Here is a 26,303-nt window from a genome sequence, read left to right as displayed (position 1 = left end):
CAGTGCGTCATCGCTCAAGGTCTCGTGCCAGCACGCCTCAGCTTAAGAACAGCAGAACACCAATCCGTGATGAGCAGTGCGTCATCGCTCAAGGTCTCGTGCCAGCACGCCTCCTGCCTCTATAAAAACTCCACAAGTTTCCCTTCGGCTCATATTGCGCTCTCCTTCACTACCGTTACGCACCAAGCCCGCTTCCCTCCTCAAACAAATGTGTTTTTATCCACACCATTCCATAAATGTGCCGTATTTCTGCTCACACCGACAAACGGGCTAATTTATAATTGTCTGTTTACATTGAAAATCATGGATTTTAACTTTACTCTGTCAGAGCGCGACTTTAAAAGCCTGCGCGCGCTGGCTCAGGAACCCGGGAATAACTCTCTGGCGCCCGTCGTTAACGGAACCGAGATCGCTTCGGAGGAGGATTTGGACGTGAATACCGACATCTATTCCAAGGTATTGGTTACCGTGATATACGTCGTTCTTTTCGCGGTCGGTTGCCTGGGAAACTCAATCACCCTGTACACGCTACTGACTAAGAAGTCCCTTCAAAACCTCCAGAGCACCGTGCACTACCACCTGGCCAGCCTTGCGGTGTCTGACCTGCTCATCCTCGTGCTCAGCATGCCCATTGAATTGTACAACTTCATCTGGTTTCACCACCCCTGGGTGTTCGGACAGGCGGTATGTAAAGGATACTACTTTCTCCGCGACGGCTGCTCCTATGCCACCGCGCTCAACATCGCGAGCCTGAGCGTGGAGCGGTACATGGCCATCTGCCACCCGTTCAAAGCTAAGAGCATCATGTCCCGCAGCCGCACGAGGAAGCTGATCAGCGGCATGTGGCTAGCGTCATTCCTGCTTGCCACGCCAATGCTGTTCACCATGGGTCTCGTGCACAGGGGAGAGAGCATCTGCACCGCGATCGTGTCGTCAGTTACCATGAAGACCGTGCTGCAGGTGGGTGTGCTTGTCCGCGGAGACAGCGGACCGTGTCCGGTTATTATTTTACGCGTGGGTTTAATGTTGTACTACATGGGAGGTGATAAGATGATAGGTGATTGATTGGGATATATATGTCTTAGCTCATCGATGCCGTGGCAACCTGTTGATTATAGCCTGCATTGGAAACAAGTCAATTCAGCGTTGAGCTAACGAATATTTTATAGATTCATCCTTTTTATGTAGGTTTGTTTTAAAGTTGATCTACACTCTAAAAAGAGCCACCGTTTGAAAGAGTTATATAACTCCTGTTGTGTTCGTTTCATCCAAATTACTTATGTGTTCCCCGTACAAAATGACAGCCCCAATTATACCTGATTATAAACCCATAATGTGATGGTTTTATCAACTTAATCTTGAGATGTTCACAACAACGTATCTTCTATTTGCCATGTATTGCACGTAGGCCACATTGACCTGAGCTCATATAGCCTAACCATTTGTTTGACCATAACACCTACTTAGATGAAACATATTTATGCTTGTATGCTAGTAGACATAAGCCTGAATACTATTTTAATTCTAAAGACGCACTTGTTCCGGGAGTACAACGGTACTTAAGAAAGATTTGTTGGATCAGATGTTAGTTTATTTCCTCCAGGAACACTATGACACTTATTGAGGGATTTGCTGCACTTGTTGGTTAGTTGTAACTGATTTAACTGCTTGTACTCGCTGTGAATTATTGTTACTTGCTTTCGTCCATGTGCACTCTAGCACTTTCGAGGATAATGTTGTTCAATTGAAATTTGTTTAACTACATGCTCTTCTGGTTCTACCCGTTGGCACTTATTTGCTTCTCACAAATACTTCATGTTTTGGCTACCCGCAATGTTTATGATGATTGACCTATGCACTTTTTGTAAAGCTTTCTCTTGTAAGTCACTTTGGATAAAAGCGTCTGCTAAATGACTAAATGTAAATGTATTTTACTCATTGTCATCTCACCCATCATTTCTAATCAGAGATGGGAAGTAACAAAGAACAAATACTTCATTACTGTACTTAAGCAGATTTTTTCTGGTATCAGTAGTTTACTTCACTATTTATTTGTCTGACAACTTAAGCAATATAAAAGAAAATATTTTTTACAAAAGTTTTGAAAGGTAAAAAAACACATTGGAAATTGAAAACAAGTTTCAAAGAGACAGAAGGAATTAGTGATGTGGACATGACTGAGAATATAGACATTCCTGATCACCCATGGCACTGGGTAAATATAGGGGAGATGTTTGAAATTATCAGTGTCAAAAAGGATTTCTGGCAAATGTCTCACACACCACTCTTCCTTCTTTCTCCCTCTCTTCTCTCTCCATCTATCCTTTCTCATATCTCTGCCCCTCTCCTTCACTCTCAAAGTATTTTGTCAGCTCTCTCTCTCACTCACACACACACACACACACACACACACTCACATTGAACACAAATGATTTGCATTTCAAGAGCTTGAGTAAGAGAAGTAACCCTGTAACATGATAGGTCCAGGCTGTCGTGTGTTTCCTGATTCCCAGGGTTCCACTGCTAAAGCACTCTAGCAGTGAGTTTATACATTTACATTTAGTCATTTAGCAGACGCTCTTATCCAGAGCGACTTACAGTAAGTACAGGGACATACTCCCCGAGGCAAGTAGGGTGAAGTGCATTGCCCAAGGACACAACGTCATTCTGCACAGCCCGGAATCGAACCATCAACCTTCTGATTACTAACCCAATTCCCTAACCGCTCAGCCACCTGACTCTTACTCCTCCTACACCTATATACATCAACAGTGAGTTTATACACCTATATACATCAACAGTGAGTTCATACACCTATATACATCAACAGTGTAATCAGTATAAATTTGGATTGGGCCTAACCGTTTATAAACTCCGGATTGATTCTCCGTCCGTCTTGTCGACTCCGCGCAGTGATTCAGAGCGTGCACGGACAGAGGGGGGCCGTTGTAGTGAGAGAGAGAATGTGAGCGGGGCAAGAAGGGGCTGAGCGAATCAATTTGGCGGTCAATTTTTTATTGTGGCGGGCCTCTCTAAATTTAAATTTAGCAGACGCTCTTATCCACAGCGACTTACAGTAAGTACAGGGACATTCCCCCCGAGTATGGTGAAGTGCCTTGCCCAAGGACACAACGTCATTTTTCACGGCCGAGAATCAAACCGGCAACCTTCTGAGTAATAGCCCGATTCCCTAACCGCTCAGCCATCTGACTCCCTCTGACTCTCTACTGGTGTATAGATTCATGGTTGGTGTATAGACTCCCTGCAGGTGTATAGGGAGTCTGTTGGCTGAGCGGTGAGGGAATCGGGCTAGTAATCCAAAGGTTGCCAGTTCGATTCCCGGTCATGCCAACTGACGTTGTGTCCTTGGGCAAGGCACTTCACCCTACTTGCCTCGGGGGAATGTCCCTGTACTTACTGTAAGTCGCTCTGGATAAGAGCGTCTGCTAAATGTAATGTAAATGTATAGACTCCCAGCTGGTGTATAGAATCATTGTTGGTGTATAGACTCCCTGCTGGTGTATAGAATCATTAATGGTGTATAGACTCTCTTCTGTTGTCTAGACTCCTTGCTGGTGTATAGAATCATTGTTGATGTATATACTCCGTGCTGGTGTATAGACTCCCAGCTGGTGTACTGTATAAAGTCATTGTTGGTGTATGGACTAAGCTCCAGTAGCTGGGCAGTGTGGAGCTAGTCCACTAACACACCTCCTCCATGTCAATCTAATGACTCCATCAGAGTGTGTGTGTGTGCACGTGTGCACGCGCGCGTGTGTGTGTGTAAATTACATGTGGAGGGCAATTTCAGAAGCAGTTTACCTTTGTGTTTGTCCTCCTGCTGTTCTAGTGCCTCCAAACACTTAGCCTCCGCAGAGAGGGGGAGACAGAGGGGGGAGGGGAACACTTAGCCTCTGTAGAGAGGGGGAGACAGAGGGAGGAGAGGAGATTTGGAGTCGGGTGGTGGCCCTGGTGAGGGGTTTGGGGAAGAGAGAGATGTGGAGAGAGAGAGAATGAAAGGTTTTCTGTTTTTCTCTCATGCGTGACTGTACGACCAGGGAGGCTGGCCATCACTCTCTCTGCTGGTGCACAAACAGATGACCCTCAGCACTGTGGAGGTATTACAAGAAGGAGGGGAGGGATGGAGGGATAGAGAGGAGAGGGATGGAGGGATAGAGAGGAGAGGGATAGAGAGGAGAGGGATGGAGGGATAGAGAGGAGAGGGATGGAGGGATAGAGAGGAAGGGTAGAGGGATAGAGAGGAGAGGGATGGAGGGATAGAGAGGAGAGGGATGGAGGGATAGAGAGGAAGGGTAGAGGGATAGAGAGGAGAGGGATGGAGGGATAGAGAGGAGAGGGATGGAGGGATAGAGAGGAGAGGGATGGAGGGATAGAGAGGAAGGGTAGAGGGATAGAGAGGAGAGGGATGGAGGGATAGAGAGGAAGGGTAGAGGGATAGAGAGGAGAGGGATGGAGGGATAGAGAGGAGAGGGATGGAGGGATAGAGAGGAGAGGGATGGAGGGATAGAGAGGAAGGGTAGAGGGATAGAGAGGAGGGATGGAGGGATAGAGAGGAAGGGTAGAGGGATAGGGAGGATAGGGATGGAGGGATAGAGAGGAGAGGGATGGAGGGATAGAGAGGAGAGGGATGGAGGGATAGAGAGGAAGGGTAGAGGGATAGAGAGGAGGGATAGAGAGGAAGGGTAGAGGGATAGAGAAGAGGGGTATAGAGATGAAGGGATAGAGAGGAGAGGGGTAGAGGGATAGAGGAGAGGGGTATAGAGATGAAGGGATAGAGAGGAGAGGGGTAGAGAGCAGGAGGGGTAGAGAGGAGGAAAGGTAGTGGGTTAGAGGGATAGAGAGGAGGAGAGGGGTAGAGAGGAGAGAGGTAGTGGGTTAGAGGGATAGAGAGGAGGAGAGGGGTAGAGAGGAGAGAGGTAGTGGGTTAGAGGGATAGAGAGGAGGAGAGGGGTAGAGAGGAGGAGAGGGATAGAGAGGAGGAGAGGGGTAGAGAGGAGAGAGGTAGAGAGCAGGAGGGGTAGAGAGGAGAGAGGTAGAGAGGAGGAGAGGGGTAGAGAGGAGAGAGGTAGAGAGGAGGAAAGGTAGTGGGTTAGAGGGATAGAGAGGAGGAGAGGGATAGAGAGGAGGAGAGGGGTAGAGAGGAGGAGAGGGATAGAGAGGAGGAGAGGGGTAGAGAGGAGAGAGGTAGAGAGCAGGAGGGGTAGAGAGGAGAGAGGTAGAGAGGAGGAGAGGGGTAGAGAGGAGAGAGGTAGAGAGGAGGAAAGGTAGTGGGTTAGAGGGATAGAGAGGAGGAGAGGGATAGAGAGGAGGAGAGGGGTAGAAAGGAGGAGAGGGATAGAGAGGAGGAGAGGGGTAGAGAGGAGAGAGGTAGTGGGTTAGAGGGATAGAGAGGAGGAGAGGGGTAGAGAGGAGAGAGGTAGTGGGTTAGAGGGATAGAGAGGAGGAGAGGGGTAGAGAGGAGAGAGGTAGTGGGTTAGAGGGATAGAGAGGAGGAGAGGGGTAGAGAGGAGAGAGGTAGTGGGTTAGAGGGATAAAGAGGAGGAGAGGGGTAGAGAGGAGAGAGGTAGTGGGTTAGAGGGATAGAGAGGAGGAGAGGGGTAGAGAGGAGAGAGGTAGAGAGGAGAGAGCAGGAGGGATAGAGAGGAGGAGAGGGGTAGAGAGGAGAGGGGTAGAGAGCAGGAGGGGTAGAGAGGAGGAAAGGTAGTGGGTTAGAGGGATAGAGAGGAGGAGAGGGGTAGAGAGGAGAGAGGTAGTGGGTTAGAGGGATAGAGAGGAGGAGAGGGGTAGAGAGGAGAAAGGTAGTGGGTTAGAGGGATAGAGAGGAGGAGAGGGGTAGAGAGGAGAGAGGTAGTGGGTTAGAGGGATAGAGAGGAGGAGAGGGGTAGAGAGGAGAGAGGGGTAGAGAGGAGAGAGGTAGTGGGTTAGAGGGATAGAGAGGAGAGAGGGGTAGAGAGGAGGAGGGGTAGAGAGGAGAGGGGTAGAGAGGAGAGAGGTAGATGCATGGAGGAATAAAGGCAGTAGTACTCAGTACCTGTGGTTCAGTGAGTGATCTCCAGCAGCACTGGGCTCATGAATGTGTGTGTGTGAGAGAGAATGTGTGTGTGTGTGAGAATGTGTGTGTGTGAGAGAATGTGTGTAAGTATATGTGCTAGTGGCTATCCTGCTGTGAGTATGTGTGCCCTGTTGTGTATGTGTGTGCATGTGTGTGTTTGTTATGTAGGTAACAGTATAGACTATTATGTAGGTAACAGTATAGACTATTATGTAGGTAACAGTATAGACTATTATGTAGGTAACAGTATAGACTGTGTTATGTAGGTAACAGTATAGACTGTTATATAGGTAACAGTATAGACTGTTATGTAGGTAACAGTATAGACTATTATGTAGGTAACAGTATAGACTATTATGTAGGTAACAGTATAGACTATTATGTAGGTAACAGTATAGACTGTGTTATGTAGGTAACAGTATAGACTGTTATATAGGTAACAGTATAGACTGTTATGTAGGTAACAGTATAGAGGTGTTATGTAGGTAACAGTATAGACTATTATGTAGGTAACAGTATAGACTATTATGTAGCTAACAGTATAGACTGTGTTATGTAGGTAACAGTATAGACTGTTATGTAGGTAACAGTATAGACTGTTATGTAGGTAACAGTATAGACTTTTATGTAGCTAACAGTAGAATGTAACTGTTATTTCTGCATCAGAATGGCTCCATCATGTTCTTCTAGACATGTCCTTGGGTCTTTGGTAAGTGTGTCTACTGTGAAAAAGCCGACCATCTGTCTCTAACAATACTTGCTTTCATACAGTCACTCTCCCTCCTCTCAATGTCTCTCTCTTACTCTCTCCCTTCCTCCCTCATAGAACATACAGTATAATTTGTATAGCATCATTATCCAAAGTGCTCCAAAGCAAATAAACAAAATACATTGTGTTTGATTTCTAAGAAATCCAACATTTACATTTAGTCATTTAGCAGATGCTCTTATCCAGAGCGACTTACAGTAAAGTACAGGGACATTCCCCCCGAGGCAAGTAGGGTGAAGTGCCTTGCCCAAGGACACAACGTCATTTAGCAGAGCCGGGAATCGAACCGGTAACCTTCAGATTACTAGCCCGACTCCCTAACCGCTCAGCCACCTGACTCCTGTTACCCAACAGTAATTAATCTAATATATTACAGTAATGAAACAAATATAAGACAGAAATTGAATGAAAATAATAGTTATTAAATGAATATATTGTAGTAATCATATACTAACGTAATTAAATTGATATACTACAGTAATTAAATGACTGACTGGTTATGTGGTTGGCTGGTTGTGTGTCTGGCTGGTTTTGTGGTAGTCAGGCTGGTTGTGTGGTTGTGTTACTGTAATAATTTCCAAAATATCCATCCTATGTCTAATCAAGTGAATTATCAATGAAGACATCGTCTACAATCATTTGGGCAAATTACGTAGTTTTTACTATTTTTCAGATATACCGTAATTGTAACATAGGTATACTTTCTATTATGTACCGTAACTAAATGAGAACAACACATAACAAAACATAACATTTAGAGGCCCCATGCCCACCTCTCTGACCTCTCTGTTGGTTCCCATGCCCACCTCTCTGACGGTGCCCATGCCCACCCCTCTGACCTCTCTGTTGGTGCCCATGCCCACCTCTCTGACCTCTCTGTTGGTGCCCATGCCCACCTCTCTGACCTCTCTGTTGGTGCCCATGCCCACATCTCAGACTTCTCTGTTGGTGCCCATGCCCACCTCTCTGACCTCTCTGTTGGTGCCCATGCCCACCTCTCTGACCTCTCTGTTGGTGCCCATGCCCACCTCTCTGACCTCTCTGTTGACCTCTCTCATGCCCACCTCTCTGATGGATCCCTTGTCCACAAGCTCTTCCTATTCCTTGCTGTCTATCCTGCTATGTTGAAAGAAATTGCCAGTGTTTACGCCCCCACTTTTACGTATATCTAATGACCAATTGTGGTTAACTCAATCTGAAATCAAGTAGCAATAACGAGTATTCATCATGTGTGGTTAATTTATATGTTCGTACAAAACACATTCTATTTCTGTAGTTCTCAAAATCAATATACTGTTTATTGCTGAAATGAAAATATATAGGTTTACCAAACGGTTCAGTGATTAACCATTAAGATCAGTTGGATTAAGTGTTGGTCAAATGTATTTACGCAAATTAGATAGCATATCAAAAGTATTGTGAGCATTGCATTGTGAAAGACAATTACTTCATATGAAAGGTATTTCTTTGATGACACACTGATTAGGTGTGGTGAAAAAGTGATTGTGTAATTTTGTGCATTGTACTTTGTCAATTGAACATGTGATTACATGTTTGAAAAAATAGACTTTTTGATGATCTGCTTTGAGTTTTGTACTAACAGTTGTGAGGTTTTACCACATACTTGTGAAAATAGTACCAAAGCGAATAAAAAAAACTGTAATGGCTGGTTGTGTCGAAGCCTGGCTGGTTGTGTGGTAGTCTGGCTGGTTGTGTTACTGGCTGGTTGTGTGGTAGTCTGGCTGCAGTCTGGCTGGTTGTGTGGTAGTCTGGCTGGTTGTGTTACTGGCTGGTTGTGTGGTAGTCTGGCTGGTTGTGTTACTGGCTGGTTGTGTGGTAGTCTGGCTGGTTGTGTGGTAGTCTGGCTGGTTGTGTGGTAGTCTGGCTGTAGTCTGGCTGGTTGTGTGGTAGTCTGGCTGTAGTCTGGCTGTAGTCTGGCTGGTTGTGTGGTAGTCTGGCTGTAGTCTGGCTGTAGTCTGGCTGGGCCGCTGGCTCCACACCTGCAGAAGGGAGCTCTAAGCTGGACCGCTGCTGCTGTGTCTCAGCTGTCTGGTGATGGCTGGATGGTTCTGCTGTCTCTGTCTGCTGCACACACACATAATATACTCACACACACGCACACACACACACACACACACACACGCACACACACACACACACACACGCACACACACACACACACACACACATAATATACTCACACACATGCATAAACACTCACATAATATACTCACACACACGCATAAACACACACACCCATAAACAAACACATAATATATTCACACACACATGCATAAACACACACACACTCACATAATATACTCACACACACGCATAAACAAACACATAATATACTCACACACTCACGCATAAACACACACACACACACTCACATAATATACTCACACACATGCACGCACACACACACACACACACACACATAATATACTGGCATACATAAACACACACACGCCCAGCAGGCATAGAAAAGAAAGCTGGCGTTGTCTGGGTAATTGGTTTTGCAGTTATCTGGTGAGCCATCTTGAGGTTGAAACATTGGTGTTGTAATCTGAACTGTTCAACCAACGCATTCCTCATCTGTGTCTCCTCTGCTGCTGAGGGGGAGCAGTGCACGCAACCCTTCCTGGGACCAGAGCAGTGTTGGGGGGAGTTACTCAAAAAAGTAATATATATTAGTTATTACTTATTATTGTTCAGTAAGAGTAGTGTGATTAAGATATATTATTACTTTCGGTACAAAGTTATATTATTACTTATTATATTACTTTTCTATTACTTTTAGTAGCGAGTTGTGGAAACGGGTTGCCATCTCTCTTATGGTTTAAAGTGGATTTTTCGCTTCCAGCCTTGTTTCTCTGTGGACACTATCGAGAAGTTTGAGCTGTTTTTGGCAGTAGATAATATTTTGTTGGGGCACAGTTTGCATTTCACCTTAATGTTTTTTCCAATATCTTCAATGAAAGCGAAATAGTGTGAATATTTCCATGCCGAAAACGTAACACGTTCTGCGGCCATGATTGCTGTTGTGTTTGCCTGCAGCGTAAATCAAAGGCAAACAGTAGGCTACTGCGCCCAGGAAGTGTCATTTAGGCAACAATCTGTATTTATAAGGCTATTTTAGTCCTTTGTTGAATTCATGCAGAAACTTGGACAATTACATTACATTTACATTTACATTTAGCAGACGCTCTTATCCAGAGCGACTTACAGTAAGTACAGGGACATTCCCCCGAGGCAAGTAGGGTGAAGTGCCTTGCCCAAGGACACAACGTCAGTTGGCATGACCGGGAATCGAACTGGCAACCTTCGGATTACTAGCCCAATTCCCTCACCGCTCAGCCACCTGACTCCCCAATTAACGCAAGTTACTTAAATAAGTAACTGTAATAATATTATTCAATGTCAAAAAGTAATGCGTTACGTTCGTTATATTGTTACTCACTTAAGTAATAATATTATGTAACGCGTTATATTACATAACGCGTTACGCCCAACACTGGACTAGAGTGATGTAACATCCTCCTCCACTTCCTGGGACTACAGAGTGATCAAACATCCTACTCTCCTCCTCTCTTCTTCTGACCTGTGATAGAAGGGACATAGCTACCCCAGCCTTAGCAATGTGTGGACAGGAGACTGTTTAGTTTCTGTGTGTGTGTGGTGTGTGTGTGTGTGTGGAGGGTGTGTATGTGTGTGTGTGGAGGGTGCTGTGTGTGTGTGGAGGGTGCTGTGTGTGTGTGTGTGGAGGGTTCTGTGTGTGGAGGGTGCTGTGTGTGTGTGTGTGTGTGTGTGTGTGTGGAGGGTGTGTCTGTGTGTGGAGGGTGTATGTGTGTGTGTGTGTGGAGGGAGTCTGGTGAGTTGTGTGTAGAAGACTAAGAGGAAGTCTTGGCTGGATGGGGGTCTGTGTTTCCCAGAACAGTGTCTAATAATACTCTGGAGGATGTCCTGCAGAGAGTACTTTAACCCCAAACCCTGCAGACCAGCCTGTCTGTCTGCCCAACTGCCTGTCTGTCTGTCTGTCCATCTCCAAGGTCAGAAATGCGTGTTTGAAAGAGCAGAGCATCTAATGCATGATGCTCCAGTTGGAACATGCAGCATGTTATTATACTGCAGCCGCATGTTATTATTCTGCAGGAGCAGAAGAATGACCAGTCACTCCCTCCTCTCCCCCTCACTCCTCTCTTCACTCCCTCCTCTCCCCCTCGCTCCTCTCTTCACTCCCTCCTCTACCCCTCGCTCCTCTCTTCACTTCCTCCCCTCTCCCCCTCGCTCCTCTCTTCACTCCCTCCTCTCTCCCCCTCGCTCCTCTCTTCACTTCCTCCTCTCCCCCTTGCTCCTCTCTTCACTTCCTCTCCTCTCCCCCTCGCTCCTCTCTTCCCTCCCTCCTCTGCCCCTCGCTCCTCTCTTCACTTCCTCCCCTCTCCCCCTCGCTCCTCTCTTCACTCCCTCCTCTCTCCCCCTCGCTCCTCTCTTCACTTCCTCCCCTCTCCCCCTCGCTCCTCTCTTCACTTCCTCCCCTCTCCCCCTCGCTCCTCTCTTCACTTCCTCCCCTCTCCCCCTCGCTCCTCTCTTCACTTCCTTGCTTCTCCCCCTCGCTCCTCTCTTCACTTCCTCCCCTCCCCCTCGCTCGCCCTCTCCTCCCTACTACAGTTCCTCCTCTCTCTCCAGTCTCCCACAACCTCTCCTCTACCTTTATATAAATTAAAAGATATAAAAAAACGACGTATAAAACCAAATCAAGGCCCCATTACAGTACAGCGATAGGGAGAGCGAGGGAATGAGGACGACAGTAACGTAACCATGGCAATGGACGAACGATTACAATTCTCAAGGCGTTTGTATTGGACAATGTCTAAAGCCTTATAAACCCTCCCCACACACTGAAATGTGTGGGGAGGGTTTATTTGATTATTTTTATGTGATTATATTATTTTGTAATTGACTGCAATTTATAACTGACTGTTATTTATATTGGATGTTTTATCTGGAGATGGTGGAGCTCTGTCTCCTCCAGCCTACCTCCTGCTGGGCGTGTCTGAGGCCTGACAGGTAGCTGGAGTCCTGCTGGGCGTGTCTGAGGCCTGACAGGTAGCTGGAGTCCTGCTGGGCGTGTCTAGGGCCTGACAGGTAGCTGGAGTCCTGCTGGGCGTGTCTGAGGCCTGACAGGTAGCTGGAGTCCTGCTGGGCGTGTCTGAGGCCTGACAGGTAGCTGGAGTCCTGCTGGGCGTGTCTAGGGCCTGACAGGTAGCTGGAGTCCTGCTGGGCGTGTCTGAGGCCTGACAGGTAGCTGGAGTCCTGCTGGGCGTGTCTAGGGCCTGACAGGTAGCTGGAGTCCTGCTGGGCGTGTCTGAGGCCTGACAGGTAGCTGGAGTCCTGCTGGGCGTGTCTGAGGCCTGACAGGTAGCTGGAGTCCTGCTGGGCGTGTCTGAGGCCTGACAGGTAGCTGGAGTCCTGCTGGGCGTGTCTAGGGCCTGACAGGTAGCTGGAGTCCTGCTGGGCGTGTCTGAGGCCTGACAGGTAGCTGGAGTCCTGCTGGGCGTGTCTAGGGCCTGACAGGTAGCTGGAGTCCTGCTGGGCGTGTCTAGGGCCTGACAGGTAGCTGGAGTCCTGCTGGGCGTGTCTGAGGCCTGACAGGTAGCTGGAGTCCTGCTGGGCGTGTCTAGGGCCTGACAGGTAGCTGGAGTCCTGCTGGGCGTGTCTAGGGCCTGACAGGTAGCTGGAGTCCTGCTGGGCGTGTCTGAGGCCTGACAGGTAGCTGGAGTCCTGCTGGGCGTGTCTGAGGCCTGACAGGTAGCTGGAGTCCTGCTGGGCGTGTCTAGGGCCTGACAGGTAGCTGGAGTCCTGCTGGGCGTGTCTGAGGCGTGACAGGTAGCTGGAGTCCTGCTGGGCGTGTCTAGGGCCTGACAGGTAGCTGGAGTCCTGCTGGGCGTGTCTAGGGCCTGACAGGTAGCTGGAGTCCTGCTGGGCGTGTCTGAGGCCTGACAGGTAGCTGGAGTCCTGCTGGGCGTGTCTAGGGCCTGACAGGTAGCTGGAGTCCTGCTGGGCGTGTCTAGGGCCTGACAGGTAGCTGGAGTCCTGCTGGGCGTGTCTAGGGCCTGACAGGTAGCTGGAGTCCTGCTGGGCGTGTCTGAGGCCTGACAGGTAGCTGGAGTCCTGCTGGGCGTGTCTGAGGCCTGACAGGTAGCTGGAGTCCTGCTGGGCGTGTCTAGGGCCTGACAGGTAGCTGGAGTCCTGCTGGTGAATGACTGGTTCAGGACCACAAACCAAAGGCTTCAATTTAGTATTGATGATACAGAACACAGACATAAAACCCTCAACACACTTCAGTAGGACGACATCACAGGAAGTATAAACATCTTGATTCGGTTCTAATAATGTACATCAGAGGAGGCCAGAGCCTGGCCTGGAGTCTGGAGGGTGTGTGTGTGTTTGTGAGTAGGTATGTGTGTGCGTGTGTGTTTGAGTAGGTATGTGTGCGTGTGTGTGTGTGTGTTTGAGTAGGTATGTGTGTGTGTGTGTGTGTGCGTGTGAGTAGGTATGTGTGTGCGTGTGTGTGTGTTTGAGTAGGTATGTGTGTGTGTGTGTTTGAGTAGGTATGTGTGAGCGTGTGTGTGTGTTTGAGTAGGTATGTGTGTGTGTGTGTGCGTGTGCGTGTGTGTGTGTGCGCGTGTGTGTGTGTGTGAGAGAGAGTTACTCACACACCCTCTGGTTTGTTTGCATTCCAGTCCATGGAATGTGCTGCTGGCAGCGCCTGACTCATGGTGGCACCTACTCACACGCACACACACACACACACACATACACATACCTACTCACACGCACACACACACACACACACATACCTACTCACACGCACACACACACACACACACATACCTACTCACACGCACACACACACACATACCTACTCGCACGCACACACACACACACGCACACACACATGCTGTCCCTGTCATCACTGCATCTGTGGGGATGGAAACCTCTTCAGACACACTCTTTCTCACACACACAGACTTTCCCACTTAAACACAAAACACACTTTCTTGCACACAGTCACACTAGCGTTCACACACACACACACACACACACACACACCTCTTGCCTCTTATCATTTCTGTAATTTAGTGTAATGGTCTGAGTGCTTAGCTAAAAAATACAAATACTTGAATAACAAGATGTGTTCCGTCTGATGCTCGTTAGCGTCCATCTCCCCTAATTGGCTTTTCCAGCTTAGCCTCGTTAGGGTCAACAGCTCATGTTGTCCCAAAGCAAGCTCTGACCCTTCTCTGGGCCTGTCCATGAAGCAAACCTTACCCTTAGCCAGCTATCCTGCAGACTACACCCAACCATACACTAGCATACACTGGGTGTTAGGGAGGGAGGGGGAGAGGGTGGGTGTTAAGGAGGGAGGGAAGGGGAGAGGGTGGGAGGGGAAGAGGGTGGGGGTTAAGGAGGGAGGGAGGGGGAGAGGGTGGGTGTTAAGGAGGGAGGGAGGGGGAGAGGGTGGGTGTTAGGGAGGGAGGGAGGGGGAGAGGGTGGGAGGGGAAGAGGGTGGGGGTTAAGGAGGGAGGGAGGGGGAGAGGGTGGGTGTTAGGGAGGGAGAGAGGGTGGGGGGAGAGGGTGGGTGTTAGGGAGGGAGGGAGGTAAGGCTCCTCTCTGGGGTGTGATCTCCGTGTGATGGCTATCTTGCAGAGCTGCAGCTGGATGAACAGTTGCCGCCATTCTTCCCATTGAGCATTACAGCGAGCCTGCCGGCCGTCAGCTGCAGACAGGAGGATCTGTTCCAGACAGGGCTAATCATCCCCCTCACTCCAGCCCCAGCACAGCACCCTCACTGGGGCAGGGGGACTGGGGCAGGGGGGGTGGGGGCCTGAGGGGCTGGGGTTAGGATGTAGCATGAGGGGATACAAAGGAAAGATGGACAGAGGAGGAGGTAGAGGGGGAGAGTGAAACTGGGGTTAGGATGTTGCAGTCTCTCTCTAGTGAGATCACTAGAGAGAGAGAGGGGGAGAGGGGGTATGGTCTTCAATCCATATTGTTCCTTTATTAAACTGAGAAATAATCCATGTTTGTCTGTCAGGCCACAGCTGCTCAGATGAAACCGCATTACAGGAGGAGAGCGGTCACAACTCTCCATCCCCCTCTCGCCCCCTTCCTCCCTGTCTCACTCCCGTTCTCTCTCTCTCCACCTCTCCACCTCACCTCTGTTGTTTGCATGTCAGGGAGACAGATTCTCCTCCACCTCTCCACTGTCTCTCGTTCCACAGACTCATCTTCACAGCAGCATCACACCAAACAGGAGGGTAAACAGGCACACTAACCCTTCAGCCCGTAAGCTCTGAAACATCCAGAACCCCAGGTAACCTCTCTATGCTAACCTGACCCCAGAGTGACCTGTGACCCCAGGGTAACCTCTAGCAGCAGAAAATCAAGGACCAGAAGTGCAAAGTTCTAACTCTCCCCTTCCCTCCCCTCAACAGGTCAACGCCCTCCTGTCCTTCCTGGTTCCCATGGCAGCCATATCAGCTCTGAACGGAATCATAGCCAATCAGCTGCTGCGGATGTTCAAAGAGGCGGAGCAAGACAACCGTTTGTGTATCGTCGGGGGCAACCCCACAATGCTGAGTGTTACTGTGGAGCCCAACCGCGCCCAGTCACTGCGTCACGGAGTGCTGGTCCTACGTAAGCCCCCCCACACACACACACACACACACGCACACACACGCACATCTATTGTTCACCACATACATGAGCAACAGTGGGTGAAAGTCTTGAGTTCACCTCCAAGTGGTGTAGCAGTATAACAATTACCCTAAATACCCTCAAAAAAGATATGCACACACACTTAGTGAGAGAGTGCTTCTCAGTGCAGCGAGTGTGCGGTAGGGTAGCGCATTCAGTCTGATCTCCAATGGGCCCATCTCATAACAATTACTTTACATTTGACAGTCTATTTGTTTAGCAGATGCTTTTATCCAAAGCGACGTTCAAATAGAAGATAGAAAGTGCAGCAGGAGATCAAGGATCACAAGTGTAGAGACTTCTAACAGACTTCTAACAGACTTCTAACAGACTTCTAACAGAGTAATGGTGGTCAGTCTAGGGACGGTCTGTATTTACCAGACACCGTGTAAAGTGACATCTCAGCTACCAGACACAGTGTAAAGTAACATCTCTACTACCAGACACAGTGTAAAGTAACATCTCTACTACCAGACACAGTGTAAAGTAACATCTCTACTACCAGACACAGTGTAAAGTAACATCTCTACTACCAGACACAGTGTAAAGTAACATCTCAGCTACCAGACACAGTGTAAAGTAACATCTCAGCTACCAGACACAGTGTAAAGTAACATCTCTACTACCAGACACAGTGTAAAGTAACATCTCAGCTACCAGACACAGTGTAAAGTAACATCTCTACTACCAGACACAGTGTAAAGTAACATCTCAGCTACCAGACACAGTGTAAAGTAACATCTCAGCTACCAGACACAGTGTAAAGTAACATCTCTACTACCAGACACAGTGTAAAGTAACATCTCTACTACCAGACACAGTGTAAAGTAACATCTCAGCTACCAGACACAGTGTAAAGTAACATATCAGCTACCAGACACAGTGTAAAGTAACATCTCAGCTACCAGACACAGTGTAAAGTAACATCTCAGCTACCAGACACAGTGTAAAGTAACATCTCAGCTACCAGACACAGTGTAAAGTAACATCTCAGCTACCAGACACAGTGTAAAGTAACATCTCAGCTACCAGACACAGTGTAAAGTAACATCTCAGCTACCAGACACAGTGTAAAGTAACATCTCAGCTACCAGACACAGTGTAAAGTAACATCTCAGCTACCAGACACAGTGCAAGTATCACATCAGTTTTAACCCTCACCCCAGGACCCAAATGTTCTGCTTTGAGATCATAGTTAAAGTCACAAGTAGGGATGAGGGTACATTTATTTTTTAGTTAAGAGAAATGTACTTATGAACCTGTCATCCTTTAGTTGAAGACATTAACCAAACCTTGTTTAGTTAACCCATGGGTCATTCTGACCCATCAGTCGTTGTGACCCACAGTCGTATTGCGACAACTTTACCGCATACAAAAACAAAGTGAAGCATTTTCTTTTAACCATTGGGCTGTCTCAGACCCCCCACATTGCAAAGGTTAAAAGAAAATTATTTTTATTTGTTTTTGTATTGGGTAAAATTGGGTAAACACAACGATGGTTCGTTATGAACCTTTGGGTCATGTGACCCGAAGGCAGTACAAGGGTTAAGATACATTAACCCAAGCGTGTTTAGTTAAAGGGGTGATTGACTGGGTTTTTGGGGTATTTCACAATGTTCCTTAAGGTCTCCGAATAGGGTATGTAACATTGGTTGGGCTGAAAATGGCCCGGGTGCTGTTCTATGCCCCCTTATACATCCAGTGAAATTTTCCCGGGAAAAAACGCTAGGTTTTCTCCTTTTATGGTATGCTCATGAATATATACATGAGCTGCGCGCTGATTGGTTGGTTTACAACGAATGAAGCTGCGGAGCAAAGATGCAACACTACCAACACTCATTGAAACCTGAAGGTGGAGACTTGAAATAAAAACGTACAAATAAATCTGTTGTGTCTACACAACACTGTTTTCAACAGATTGACTAGATATCATTTGAAATGACAACGTTAGTTGTTTCCATTTCTGTTGTTGAAGCAAACATTAGCACTACAGCTTAGCAAACAAACTATCGTGATTCAACTCACAGTGTTTCCCCTACCATTATATTAGGGTTTAAAAAAAAAAAAAAAAAGATATATATACATATATATATATAGCGCCCGATCACAAAATAAGTCATTTAAGGTTACCTTTCTTATAAAACAGGTCTATAGCTTGGTCTTTTATTAAACAAACTAAATGGCCTCATGTTATTTATCTTATTTACACAACGGCATGTCATTTCTGTCTCTACATGGTCTGACCCTAACCCTAACCCCCCAAAGCGAAACACTGACTCAGCTTCAGTTAGCTCTAGCTATCTTGCTGAAAAATAGATCTGGACAAACATGCATCTAAATTTGTAGATTTACATGACAACACAGGTTATTTATTTGAATGAAACACAGTCAGGAACATGAAATAACGTTAGCCCCATTGCCAATAAACTAAATCATCCCACATTCTACCGATGAAAAACATTCTTCTTTGTAATTGTAATCTTCTTTGTAATCTAAGTACACAGAGCAGTACGCAGCAATTCTTTTGTTGTTGATTTTTTGAAGATTAATTGTGAGATTTACATAGGAAAGAGGTGTCAATATACTTTGAGGTTCACTGTATGTCCATTTTACCCACTGAACTGTCGTTATTCAACTGTGACAAGGTAAATTCGGTTCTGCAATCAATGACCCCTTTAAGAAATATTAACCTCTGGTCTATAAACTACCCTGGCCTGGTCACTACGGTAAGCCTCCGCCCCAGCCTGGCCCTGTCACTACGGTAACCCCCCAACCCAGCCTGGCCCTGTCACTACGGTAACCCCCCAACCCAGCCTGGCCTTGTCACTACGGTAACCCCCCCACCCAGCCTGGCCCTGTCACTACTCTCTCTTTCCCTCCCTCCCTCCCATCTCTCTCTCTCTCCTATCTCTCTCCTATCTCTCTCTCTTATCTCTCACACACACACACCCAGCCTGGCCCTGTCACTACGGTAACGCCCCCCAGCCTGGTCCTGTCACTACGGTAACACCTCCTAGCCTGGCCCTGTGCCCGGGGTCCCAGCGCCGGGCCAGTGTTTGTGTTGGGCCGTCCTGTCCTAATGGACACCATGGAGCGGAACTAAGGGGACTTAATGTGAGTTAACGTGTGTGAGAACGCCCAAAATGTGTTTAGACGTGTGTGTGTGTGTGTGCGCAGTGGGGGAGAGGTCTCCTGTGTGTGTGTGTGTGTGTGTGTGTGTGTGAGTGTGTGGAGTGGGGGAGAGGTCTCCTGTGTGTGTGTGTGTGGAGTGGGGGAGAGGTCTCCTGTGTGTGTGTGTGTGTGTGTGTGTGTGGAGTGGGGGAGAGGTCTCCTGTGTGTGTGTGTGTGTGTGTGTGTGTGTGTGGGGGGGGGGGGTCTCCTGTGTGTATCTGTGCGTGTGTTTTGATGCGTTTCATGACCTTTCTCTTCGTTTCCTGTCAGGGGGCGACAGTATGGGTGAAGCCCCAGGTTAGTCCTTTCAACTAGAAGTTTCTACCAGAGTCACATAGTTTAGAAAGCAGCTCTGGATCAAGGGGTCAGCAGGACTCTCTAATGAGAATGCCTGAAGGATAGAAGGATTAGCGGCAGAGATGTTGTGGGACGATATTAGCTGCAGCATAGGCAGCAAAAGAAATGACACAAGAAGATAAGCGTTAGCATTAGCAGTGTTAGCATTAGCAGCTGTAACAGGAGGTGTCATTAGGATCTACATGATCAATTAGCATGGCAACACATCAACTGTACCCTGACATGATAAACCTCACCTCAAGTCAGAACCTGCTCATCCTCTCTCACACAGTTATAGACAGCCTCTATTAATGGTGCCAGTTAGAATTGAGTTATGACTCAACCTTTAGACCTTTGCAAACACACACGCACACACACACACACACACACACAGCCTCGCAATTATAGCTTCCCCCTCGCCTCTATCACCAGCAGCAGAAGGACGACACCATCACAGTCACAACAGCTCCTCATAATTACACATTATGAAACTCCTGACATTTTACCCGCTGCTCGGCTTTGCCATAACTGTAACGCAACAGCAACGTCCAGCTGGCTCTTAAACCAATGATGGCCAATTATGGATTATGAACGAGGAATTTCAATTCTATAAAGACGTTGGGGGGCGGGGGGAGATGGGGGAGAGAGAGAGAGATGGGGAAGAGAGAGAGATGGGAGAGAGAGAGAGGTGGGGTGGAGGTATGGAGCGAGGTGGAGCTATGGAGAAAGATGGAAGTATGGAGGAGAGGGGGGGAGGTATGGAGAGAGGTGGAGGAGAGGGATGGAGGAGAGAGGTGGAGTGATGGAGGAGAGAGATGGAGAGGTGGAGGAGAGGGATGAAGGAGAGGGGTGGAGGAGAGGGATGGAGGAGAGGTGGAGGAGAGGGATGGAGGAGAGGTGGAGGAGAGGGATGGAGGAGAGGGGTGGAGGAGAGGGATGGAGGAGAGGTGGAGGAGAGGGATGAAGGAGAGGGGTGGAGGAGAGGGATGGAGGAGAGGTGGAGGAGAGGGATCGAGGAGAGGTGGAGGAGAGGGATGGAGGAGAGGTGGAGGAGAGGGATGGAGGAGAGGTGGAGGAGAGGGATGGAGGAGAGGGATGGAGGAGAGGTGGAGGAGAGGGATGGAGGAGAGGTGGAGGAAAGGTGGAGGAGAGGGATGGAGGAGAGGTGGAGGAGGGGGATGGAGGAGAGGTGGAGGAGAGGGATGGAGGAGAGGTGTTTCCTGTCTGCTGTGCTGAGGGGATGGAGGGAACCTGAGATGGACAGAAAATCGACAGAGAGATGGACAAAGGAATGAAAAGAGACTGAAATGAAGGGGTGGAGAGGGATGGAGATGGAGGGGGATGAAGGGGTGGAGAGGTAATAGATGGTTTGTCCTCCAGACACTGATAATGATGGACGACTTGGAAGGATGAGGCTTAGGAAACGATTCTACCTCCCTCTCCTCCTCTCCTCCCCTCTACCCCCCTCCCCTCTACCCCTCTACCCCCCTCTCCTCCTCCCCCTCTCCTCCTCCTCCTCCTTCCCTCCCTCCACCCCACACACACAAAAACCAGATTCATTTATATTTAGTCATTTAGCAGACGCTCTTATCCAGAGCGAATTACAGTAAGTACAGACCCATTCTCCCCAAGGCAAGTAGGGTGAAGTGCCTTGCCCAAGGACACAACGTCATTTGGCACGGCGGGAATCGAACTGGCAACTTTCAGATCATTAGCCTGCTTCCCTAACCGCTCAGCCACCTGACTCCACAGATTCCTAGCAGTGTGGGTCTGACTGGGTCAGGAATACAAATGCTGTGATTGGTCACCTGAGGATGGGACATCAGAGAGGAGGACAGGAGAGGAGAGGGGGGGTAAAGAGGTTAAAACCAAATCAACTGGGATGAATGGAGACACTCAGGAAAACAGATTTCTGCAGTGAATACAAAGATAGAGAGAGGGAGGGAGGGAGGGAGGGAGGGAGGGAGGGAGGGAGGGAGGGAGGGAGGGAGGGAGGGAGGGAGGGAGGGAGGGAGGGAATGACAAAGAGAAAGAGAGAGTGATGGATCCTTCTCTCCCTCTCTCTCAAAGAGAGAGAGGGAGAGAAGGAGGAGGAAACAGGGACAGATTAAGTATTGTTGGGTTCCCCAGACTAGATCAAGTTTACCTGAGTCTGTTACTGGTGGCACCATGTGTGTGTCTTTGTGTGTTTGAGTGTGTATGTGTGTGTTTGAGTGTGTATGCGTATGTGTGTTTAAGTGTGTATGTGTGTGTTTACCAGTGGCGATTAGAACACTTTCATCTCAAAGACGAGTTCGTTCAGAATCAGCTACATATAGCAGGTCGACTGACTCGATTTCCTTCTCATACTTTCCCGTAGCGTCACAGTGCATGTCCCTGTTCGCGCCTGGCGTCCATGGACTTCAATAGGTCTGCTTTGAACAGTTTTTTTCAGTCCTTCGAAACTATACGTCATTGGATAAACGCTGCGATTATGTCCCTCCCACGGACGCTCGGCGTCTCTGGGGGTGAATGGAGGAGTGGGCTGGCCTGGACGCTGGGCTTCTGCGTGATGATTGGAGGGTCTGTCGAAAGACTGCATCTCCCTTTGATTGACAGCAATTTTGTTCTATAAAAAGTTGCCGAAGGTTATACACCACATTTCTTGTTTAAGTTTAACCTAATTCCCACATAAATAAATTGACAATTTTTATGATGTAGGCCGAAAATGAGCTTCCCCTCTTTGAAAGGCCAGCAGCTGCCACTAGTTTTAACGTCAACACACAACAGACTCATAAATGTGTGTTTGGAGTGTCAGTAAAGCTCCACTGAGACACATACTCTCTCACCCTCATCTGTCCAGCTCAGCTAGCAGGAAAAACAACATTCAAATTAGTTTTCAATTACTTTAGGTGTGCTTGGTTTCACTCTCTTGGCTCACATGAGTGGTCAGGGCCTGCTTAGCATCAGTTGATGGCACAGCAGACAGTCCGTATTAAGCGCACCTTCAGCACTTAGTCCTCTAGCGTATGTCCTCTCTCTTCTCTTCCAAACTTCCTGCTTCTCTCTGTTCTTACTGTTTTCTCCTCCCCTCCTCCTCCCCTCCCCTCCTCCTCTCCAGGGGCGGTGGTGATAGCGTTCGTGGTGTGCTGGCTGCCCTATCACGCTCGGAGACTCATGTTCTGCTACGTCACTGAGTGGACGGAGTGAGTGATCTGACACACCCCTCACTTTCTCTCCCTCTCACTTTCCCTCACTTCCTGTCTCTCCTCCTGTCTCTCTTCCTGTCTCTCTTCCTGTCTCTCCTCCTGTATCTCCTCCTGTCTCTCTTCCTGTCTCTTCCTGTCTCTTCTTGTCTCTCCTCCTGTCTCTCCTCCTGTCTCTTCCTGTCTCTCTTCCTGTCTCTCTTTCTGTCTCTCTTCCTGTCTCTTCCTGTCTCTCCTCCTGTCTCTCCTCCTGTCTCTCTTCCTGTCTCTCCTCCTGTCTCTCCTCCTGTCTCTCCTCCTGTCTCTCTTCCTGTCTCTTCCTGTCTCTCTTCCTGTCTCTCTTCCTGTCTCTCTTCCTGTCTCTTCCTGTCTCTCCTCCTGTCTCTCTTCCTGTCTCTCTTCCTGTCTCTCTTCCTGCCTCTCTTCCTGTCTCTCCTCCTGTCTCTCCTCCTTCTCTCTCTCTCCTCTTCCGCCTCTCTCCCCTCTCAGGTAGTATCAGTTGGAAGGCTGTGTAAGAGTTTTATAGAATACAGAGAGGAACAGGAAGATAGATCTACCTGGTTCACATCTCACATCCAGACAGCTACCCTGTCTGTCCAGATACACACTCTGATCATATTGATGAGACAGACATAAACTTATATTTAGATATGCAGACAGACATATCTCACCCTTTTCACCTGACTAAATGTTCTTGCTGTGTTTACTGTCTGTTTTACCTGAGTAACTGTCTCCACAGTGATCTGTATGACTTGTACCACTACCTGTTCATGGTGACCAACGTGCTGTTCTACGTGAGCTCAGCCATCAACCCTGTCCTGTACAACTTGGTGTCGGCCAACTACCGGCAGACCTTCTTTTCCACGCTCCGACACTTCTGCCTGCCCTGCACCCGCCGTCACCGCGGCAACCGCCGCCGCAGCCATGGCAACCGCCGCACCCTCACACGCCACTCCATCAGCCTGTCCACCAACCACACCGTCGCCACTGGCAACGCCGTGAAGGAGACAGTCTACTGACCCGCCCCCCAATTCCTCCTCCTGGCCACCATGGCAACCAGGCGCCCTTGACGACAGTCTTGTGTGACTATGAGCTCAAATGTGTGTGTGGGGGGAGGAAGGGGTGAGTGGGGGGAGGGAGAGACAGAGAGGGTGGGGAGGAGGGGGGGAGGGAGAGACAGAGAGGGTGGGGAGGGGGGGAGGGAGACAGAGAGGAGGGGGGAGGGAGAGACAGAGGGTGGGGAGGAGGGGGGAGGAAGAGTCAGAGAGGGTGGGGAGGAAGGGGGGAGGGAGAGACAGAGAGGTCGGGAGGAGGGGGGGAGGGAGAGAGAGAGGAGGGGGGAGGGAGAGACAGAGGGTGGGGAGGAGGGGGGGAGGGAGACAGAGAGGAGGGGGGGGAGGGAGGGAGAGAGGAGGGGGGGAGGGAGAGACAGAGGGTGGGGAGGAGGGGGGGAGGGAGAGAGAGAGAGAGGAGGGGGGGAGGGAGAGAGAGAGGAGGGGGGGAGGGAGAGAGAGAGGAGGGGGAGAGGGAGAGAGTGTGGGGAGGAGGGGGGGAGGGAAAGAGAAAGGAGGGGGGGAGGGAGAGAGAGAGGGTGGGGAGGAGGGAGAGACAGAGAGGAGGGGGGGAGGGATTTGACTTTAATTTCTATGAACATTTCCCCCCACTATAATAGTCTATATTCTATCTATGACTGAAATGAATGTTCTGCCAGGAGGTGAGGGAGGGAGGGGGTCAGGACAGGAGGTGAGGGGGGGTGGGGGTCAGGACAGGAGGTGAGGGGGGGTGGGGGTCAGGCCAGGAGGGTTGTGGGGGTCAGAACAGGAGGTGAGGGGGGGTGGGGGTCAGGACAGGAGGTGAGGGGGGGTGGGGGTCAGGACAGGAGGTGAGGGGGGGTCAGGACAGGAGGTGAGGGGGGGTCAGGACAGGAGGTGAGGGGGGGTGGGGGTCAGGACAGGAGGTGAGGGGGGGTCAGGACAGGAGGGTTGTGGGGTCATAGGGTCATGTGGGGACATGTGACTTGGTTGGAGTCCAACATGACAGGTGCATACAGAAAAAAAGGAGGTGGTGTTAATACTGCAGGGAGGGAGGGGAAGGAAGGACTAAAGTTAGTGAAAGACACAAAATATAGAATGCAAGAAAGAAAAACTGAATGTATTCAGATGTACATATTGTATACATGTTACTGTTTACTGTAAATATTTACTGTTTAAATTAAGAGTTCAGACCACATCTTCCTGAGACCCTGCCTGTCTCTGCCTCTCTCTCTCTACCTAGATCAGAAAACAAATAATAAACAAAAACAGGTTTGTAAAAGTTTCTGGGCTGAATGAAATTCACCATAACAACCAGAGTAGGAGTAGTAGCTGTCGGCCAGCTGCTATAATGACACAGGGAAAGCCACCCAGCAGTACATCATGTTGTGGCGTGTTGCTGTGCTTCTCAGAGAGCTGTGGCCTGTGCTGAAAGGCTTTGATGTATTTCATGTTGTCGTCTTGGTTACGATGTTTCTGTTCTGACTGCTGTGAACACAGGAGCAGAAACGAGTGTTCAACACTGCAGTGTACAGAAATAAAAGAGTCTATACTAGGACCTCGACTGTAGCTCAGGCTTTCATTCTGGTCACTCACACACATACACAAACACTCACAGAGCCAGCAAGAAAAGCAGGAATTTTATAGCCATGCACAAACACACACCGTCATTAAAGCAGACATTTGTTAGCCTGACATAACACACTCTCTCTCTCACACACACACACACACACACACACTACTTAGAGCAGACGTGTGTGACCTTTCAGAGGGCCACCCTGCAGGATTAGCACCTGAAGGCTTGATAAAGGACCTGTCAATCAGGACAAACACAACGCACGTCTACAGGTGTGTGTGTGTGTGGGGGGGGGGGGGGGCGGGGGAGCGGGTGTGGCCAATGTACCCACACAAGGAGTAGAGGAGTGGTGAGGAGAGGAAGAGTGGTGAGGAGGGGAGGAGGAGTGGTGAGGAGGAGAGGAGTGGTGAGGGAGGAGTAGTGAGGAGAGGAGGAGGAGTGGTGAGGGGGGAGTGGTGAGGAGTGGTTAGGAGAGGAGTGGTGAGGGTGGAGTGGTTAGGAGAGGAGTGGTGAGGGTGGAGTAGTGAGGAGAGGAGGAGGAGTGGTGAGGGGGGAGTGGTGAGGAGTGGTGAGGGTGGAGTGGTTAGGAGAGGAGTGGTGAGGGTGGAGTGGTTAGGAGAGGAGTGATGAGGGTGGAGTGGTTAGGAGAGGAGTGGTGAGGGTGGAGTGGTGAGGAGTGGTTAGGAGAGGAGTGGTGAAGGTGGAGTGGTGAGGAGTGGTTAGGAGAGGAGTGGTGAGGAGAGGAGGAGGACAGGAGTGGTGAGGGTGGAGTGGTGAGGAGTGGTTAGGAGAGGAGTGGTGAGGAGAGGAGGAGGAGTGGTGAGGAGAGGAGTGGTGAGGAGAGGAGGAGGAGTGGTGAGGAGTGGTTAGGAGAGGAGTGGTGAGGGAGGAGTAGTGAGGAGTGGTTAGGAGAGTAGTGGTGAGGAGAGGAGGAGGAGTGGTGAGGAGACGAGGAGGAGAGGAGTGGTGAGGAGAGGAGGAGGAGTGGTGAGGAGTGGTTAGGAGAGGAGTGGTGAGGGAGGAGTAGTGAGGAGTGGTTAGGAGAGGAGTGGTGAGGAGAGGAGGAGGAGTGGTGAGGAGAGGAGGAGGAGTGGTGAGGAGACGAGGAGGAGAGGAGTGGTGAGGAGAGGAGGAGTGGTGAGGACGAGAGGAGAGTAGGGAAGGGGGAGGATTACCAACTCCAGTCACGTCAGACAGTGAGGTGTTGAGTGTCAGATCAGCAGGGTGGAGATAGTAGATGGTCCAGAGGTTGGGGGGGGGAGACAAAACTAGCAACACGTCTGTATCCTCTCTAATGTTGCAGCATCTCTTACATTTTCATTTTCTGCTCTGCTGGATTCCCATTGGTCAAATCCCCCCCTGCAGCAGGGAACTCCGGGTAAGCAGGCGGAAAATCCCC

The 26,303-nt window shown here is 49.2% G+C and overlaps 1 protein-coding gene across 1 annotated transcript; it reads left to right on the top strand.

Annotated features, from left to right (window-relative positions):
- Window positions 1-303: 303 nt before the first annotated feature.
- ntsr1 (neurotensin receptor 1 (high affinity)) lies at window positions 304-23,316 on the top strand. Its single transcript, XM_067240340.1, has 4 exons — window positions 304-960; window positions 15,344-15,545; window positions 22,213-22,297; window positions 23,037-23,316. Exons 1-4 carry the CDS (start codon window positions 304-306, stop codon window positions 23,314-23,316), a joined length of 1,224 nt encoding a protein of 407 aa, XP_067096441.1.
- The last annotated feature ends 2,987 nt before the right edge of the window (window positions 23,317-26,303 follow it).

The sequence above is a fragment of the Osmerus mordax genome, chromosome 7 (assembly GCF_038355195.1).
Source record: "Osmerus mordax isolate fOsmMor3 chromosome 7, fOsmMor3.pri, whole genome shotgun sequence".
In the NCBI taxonomy this organism is placed as follows: Eukaryota; Metazoa; Chordata; class Actinopteri; order Osmeriformes; family Osmeridae; genus Osmerus; species Osmerus mordax.
This window is presented reverse-complemented; position numbering and strand designations above follow the sequence as displayed.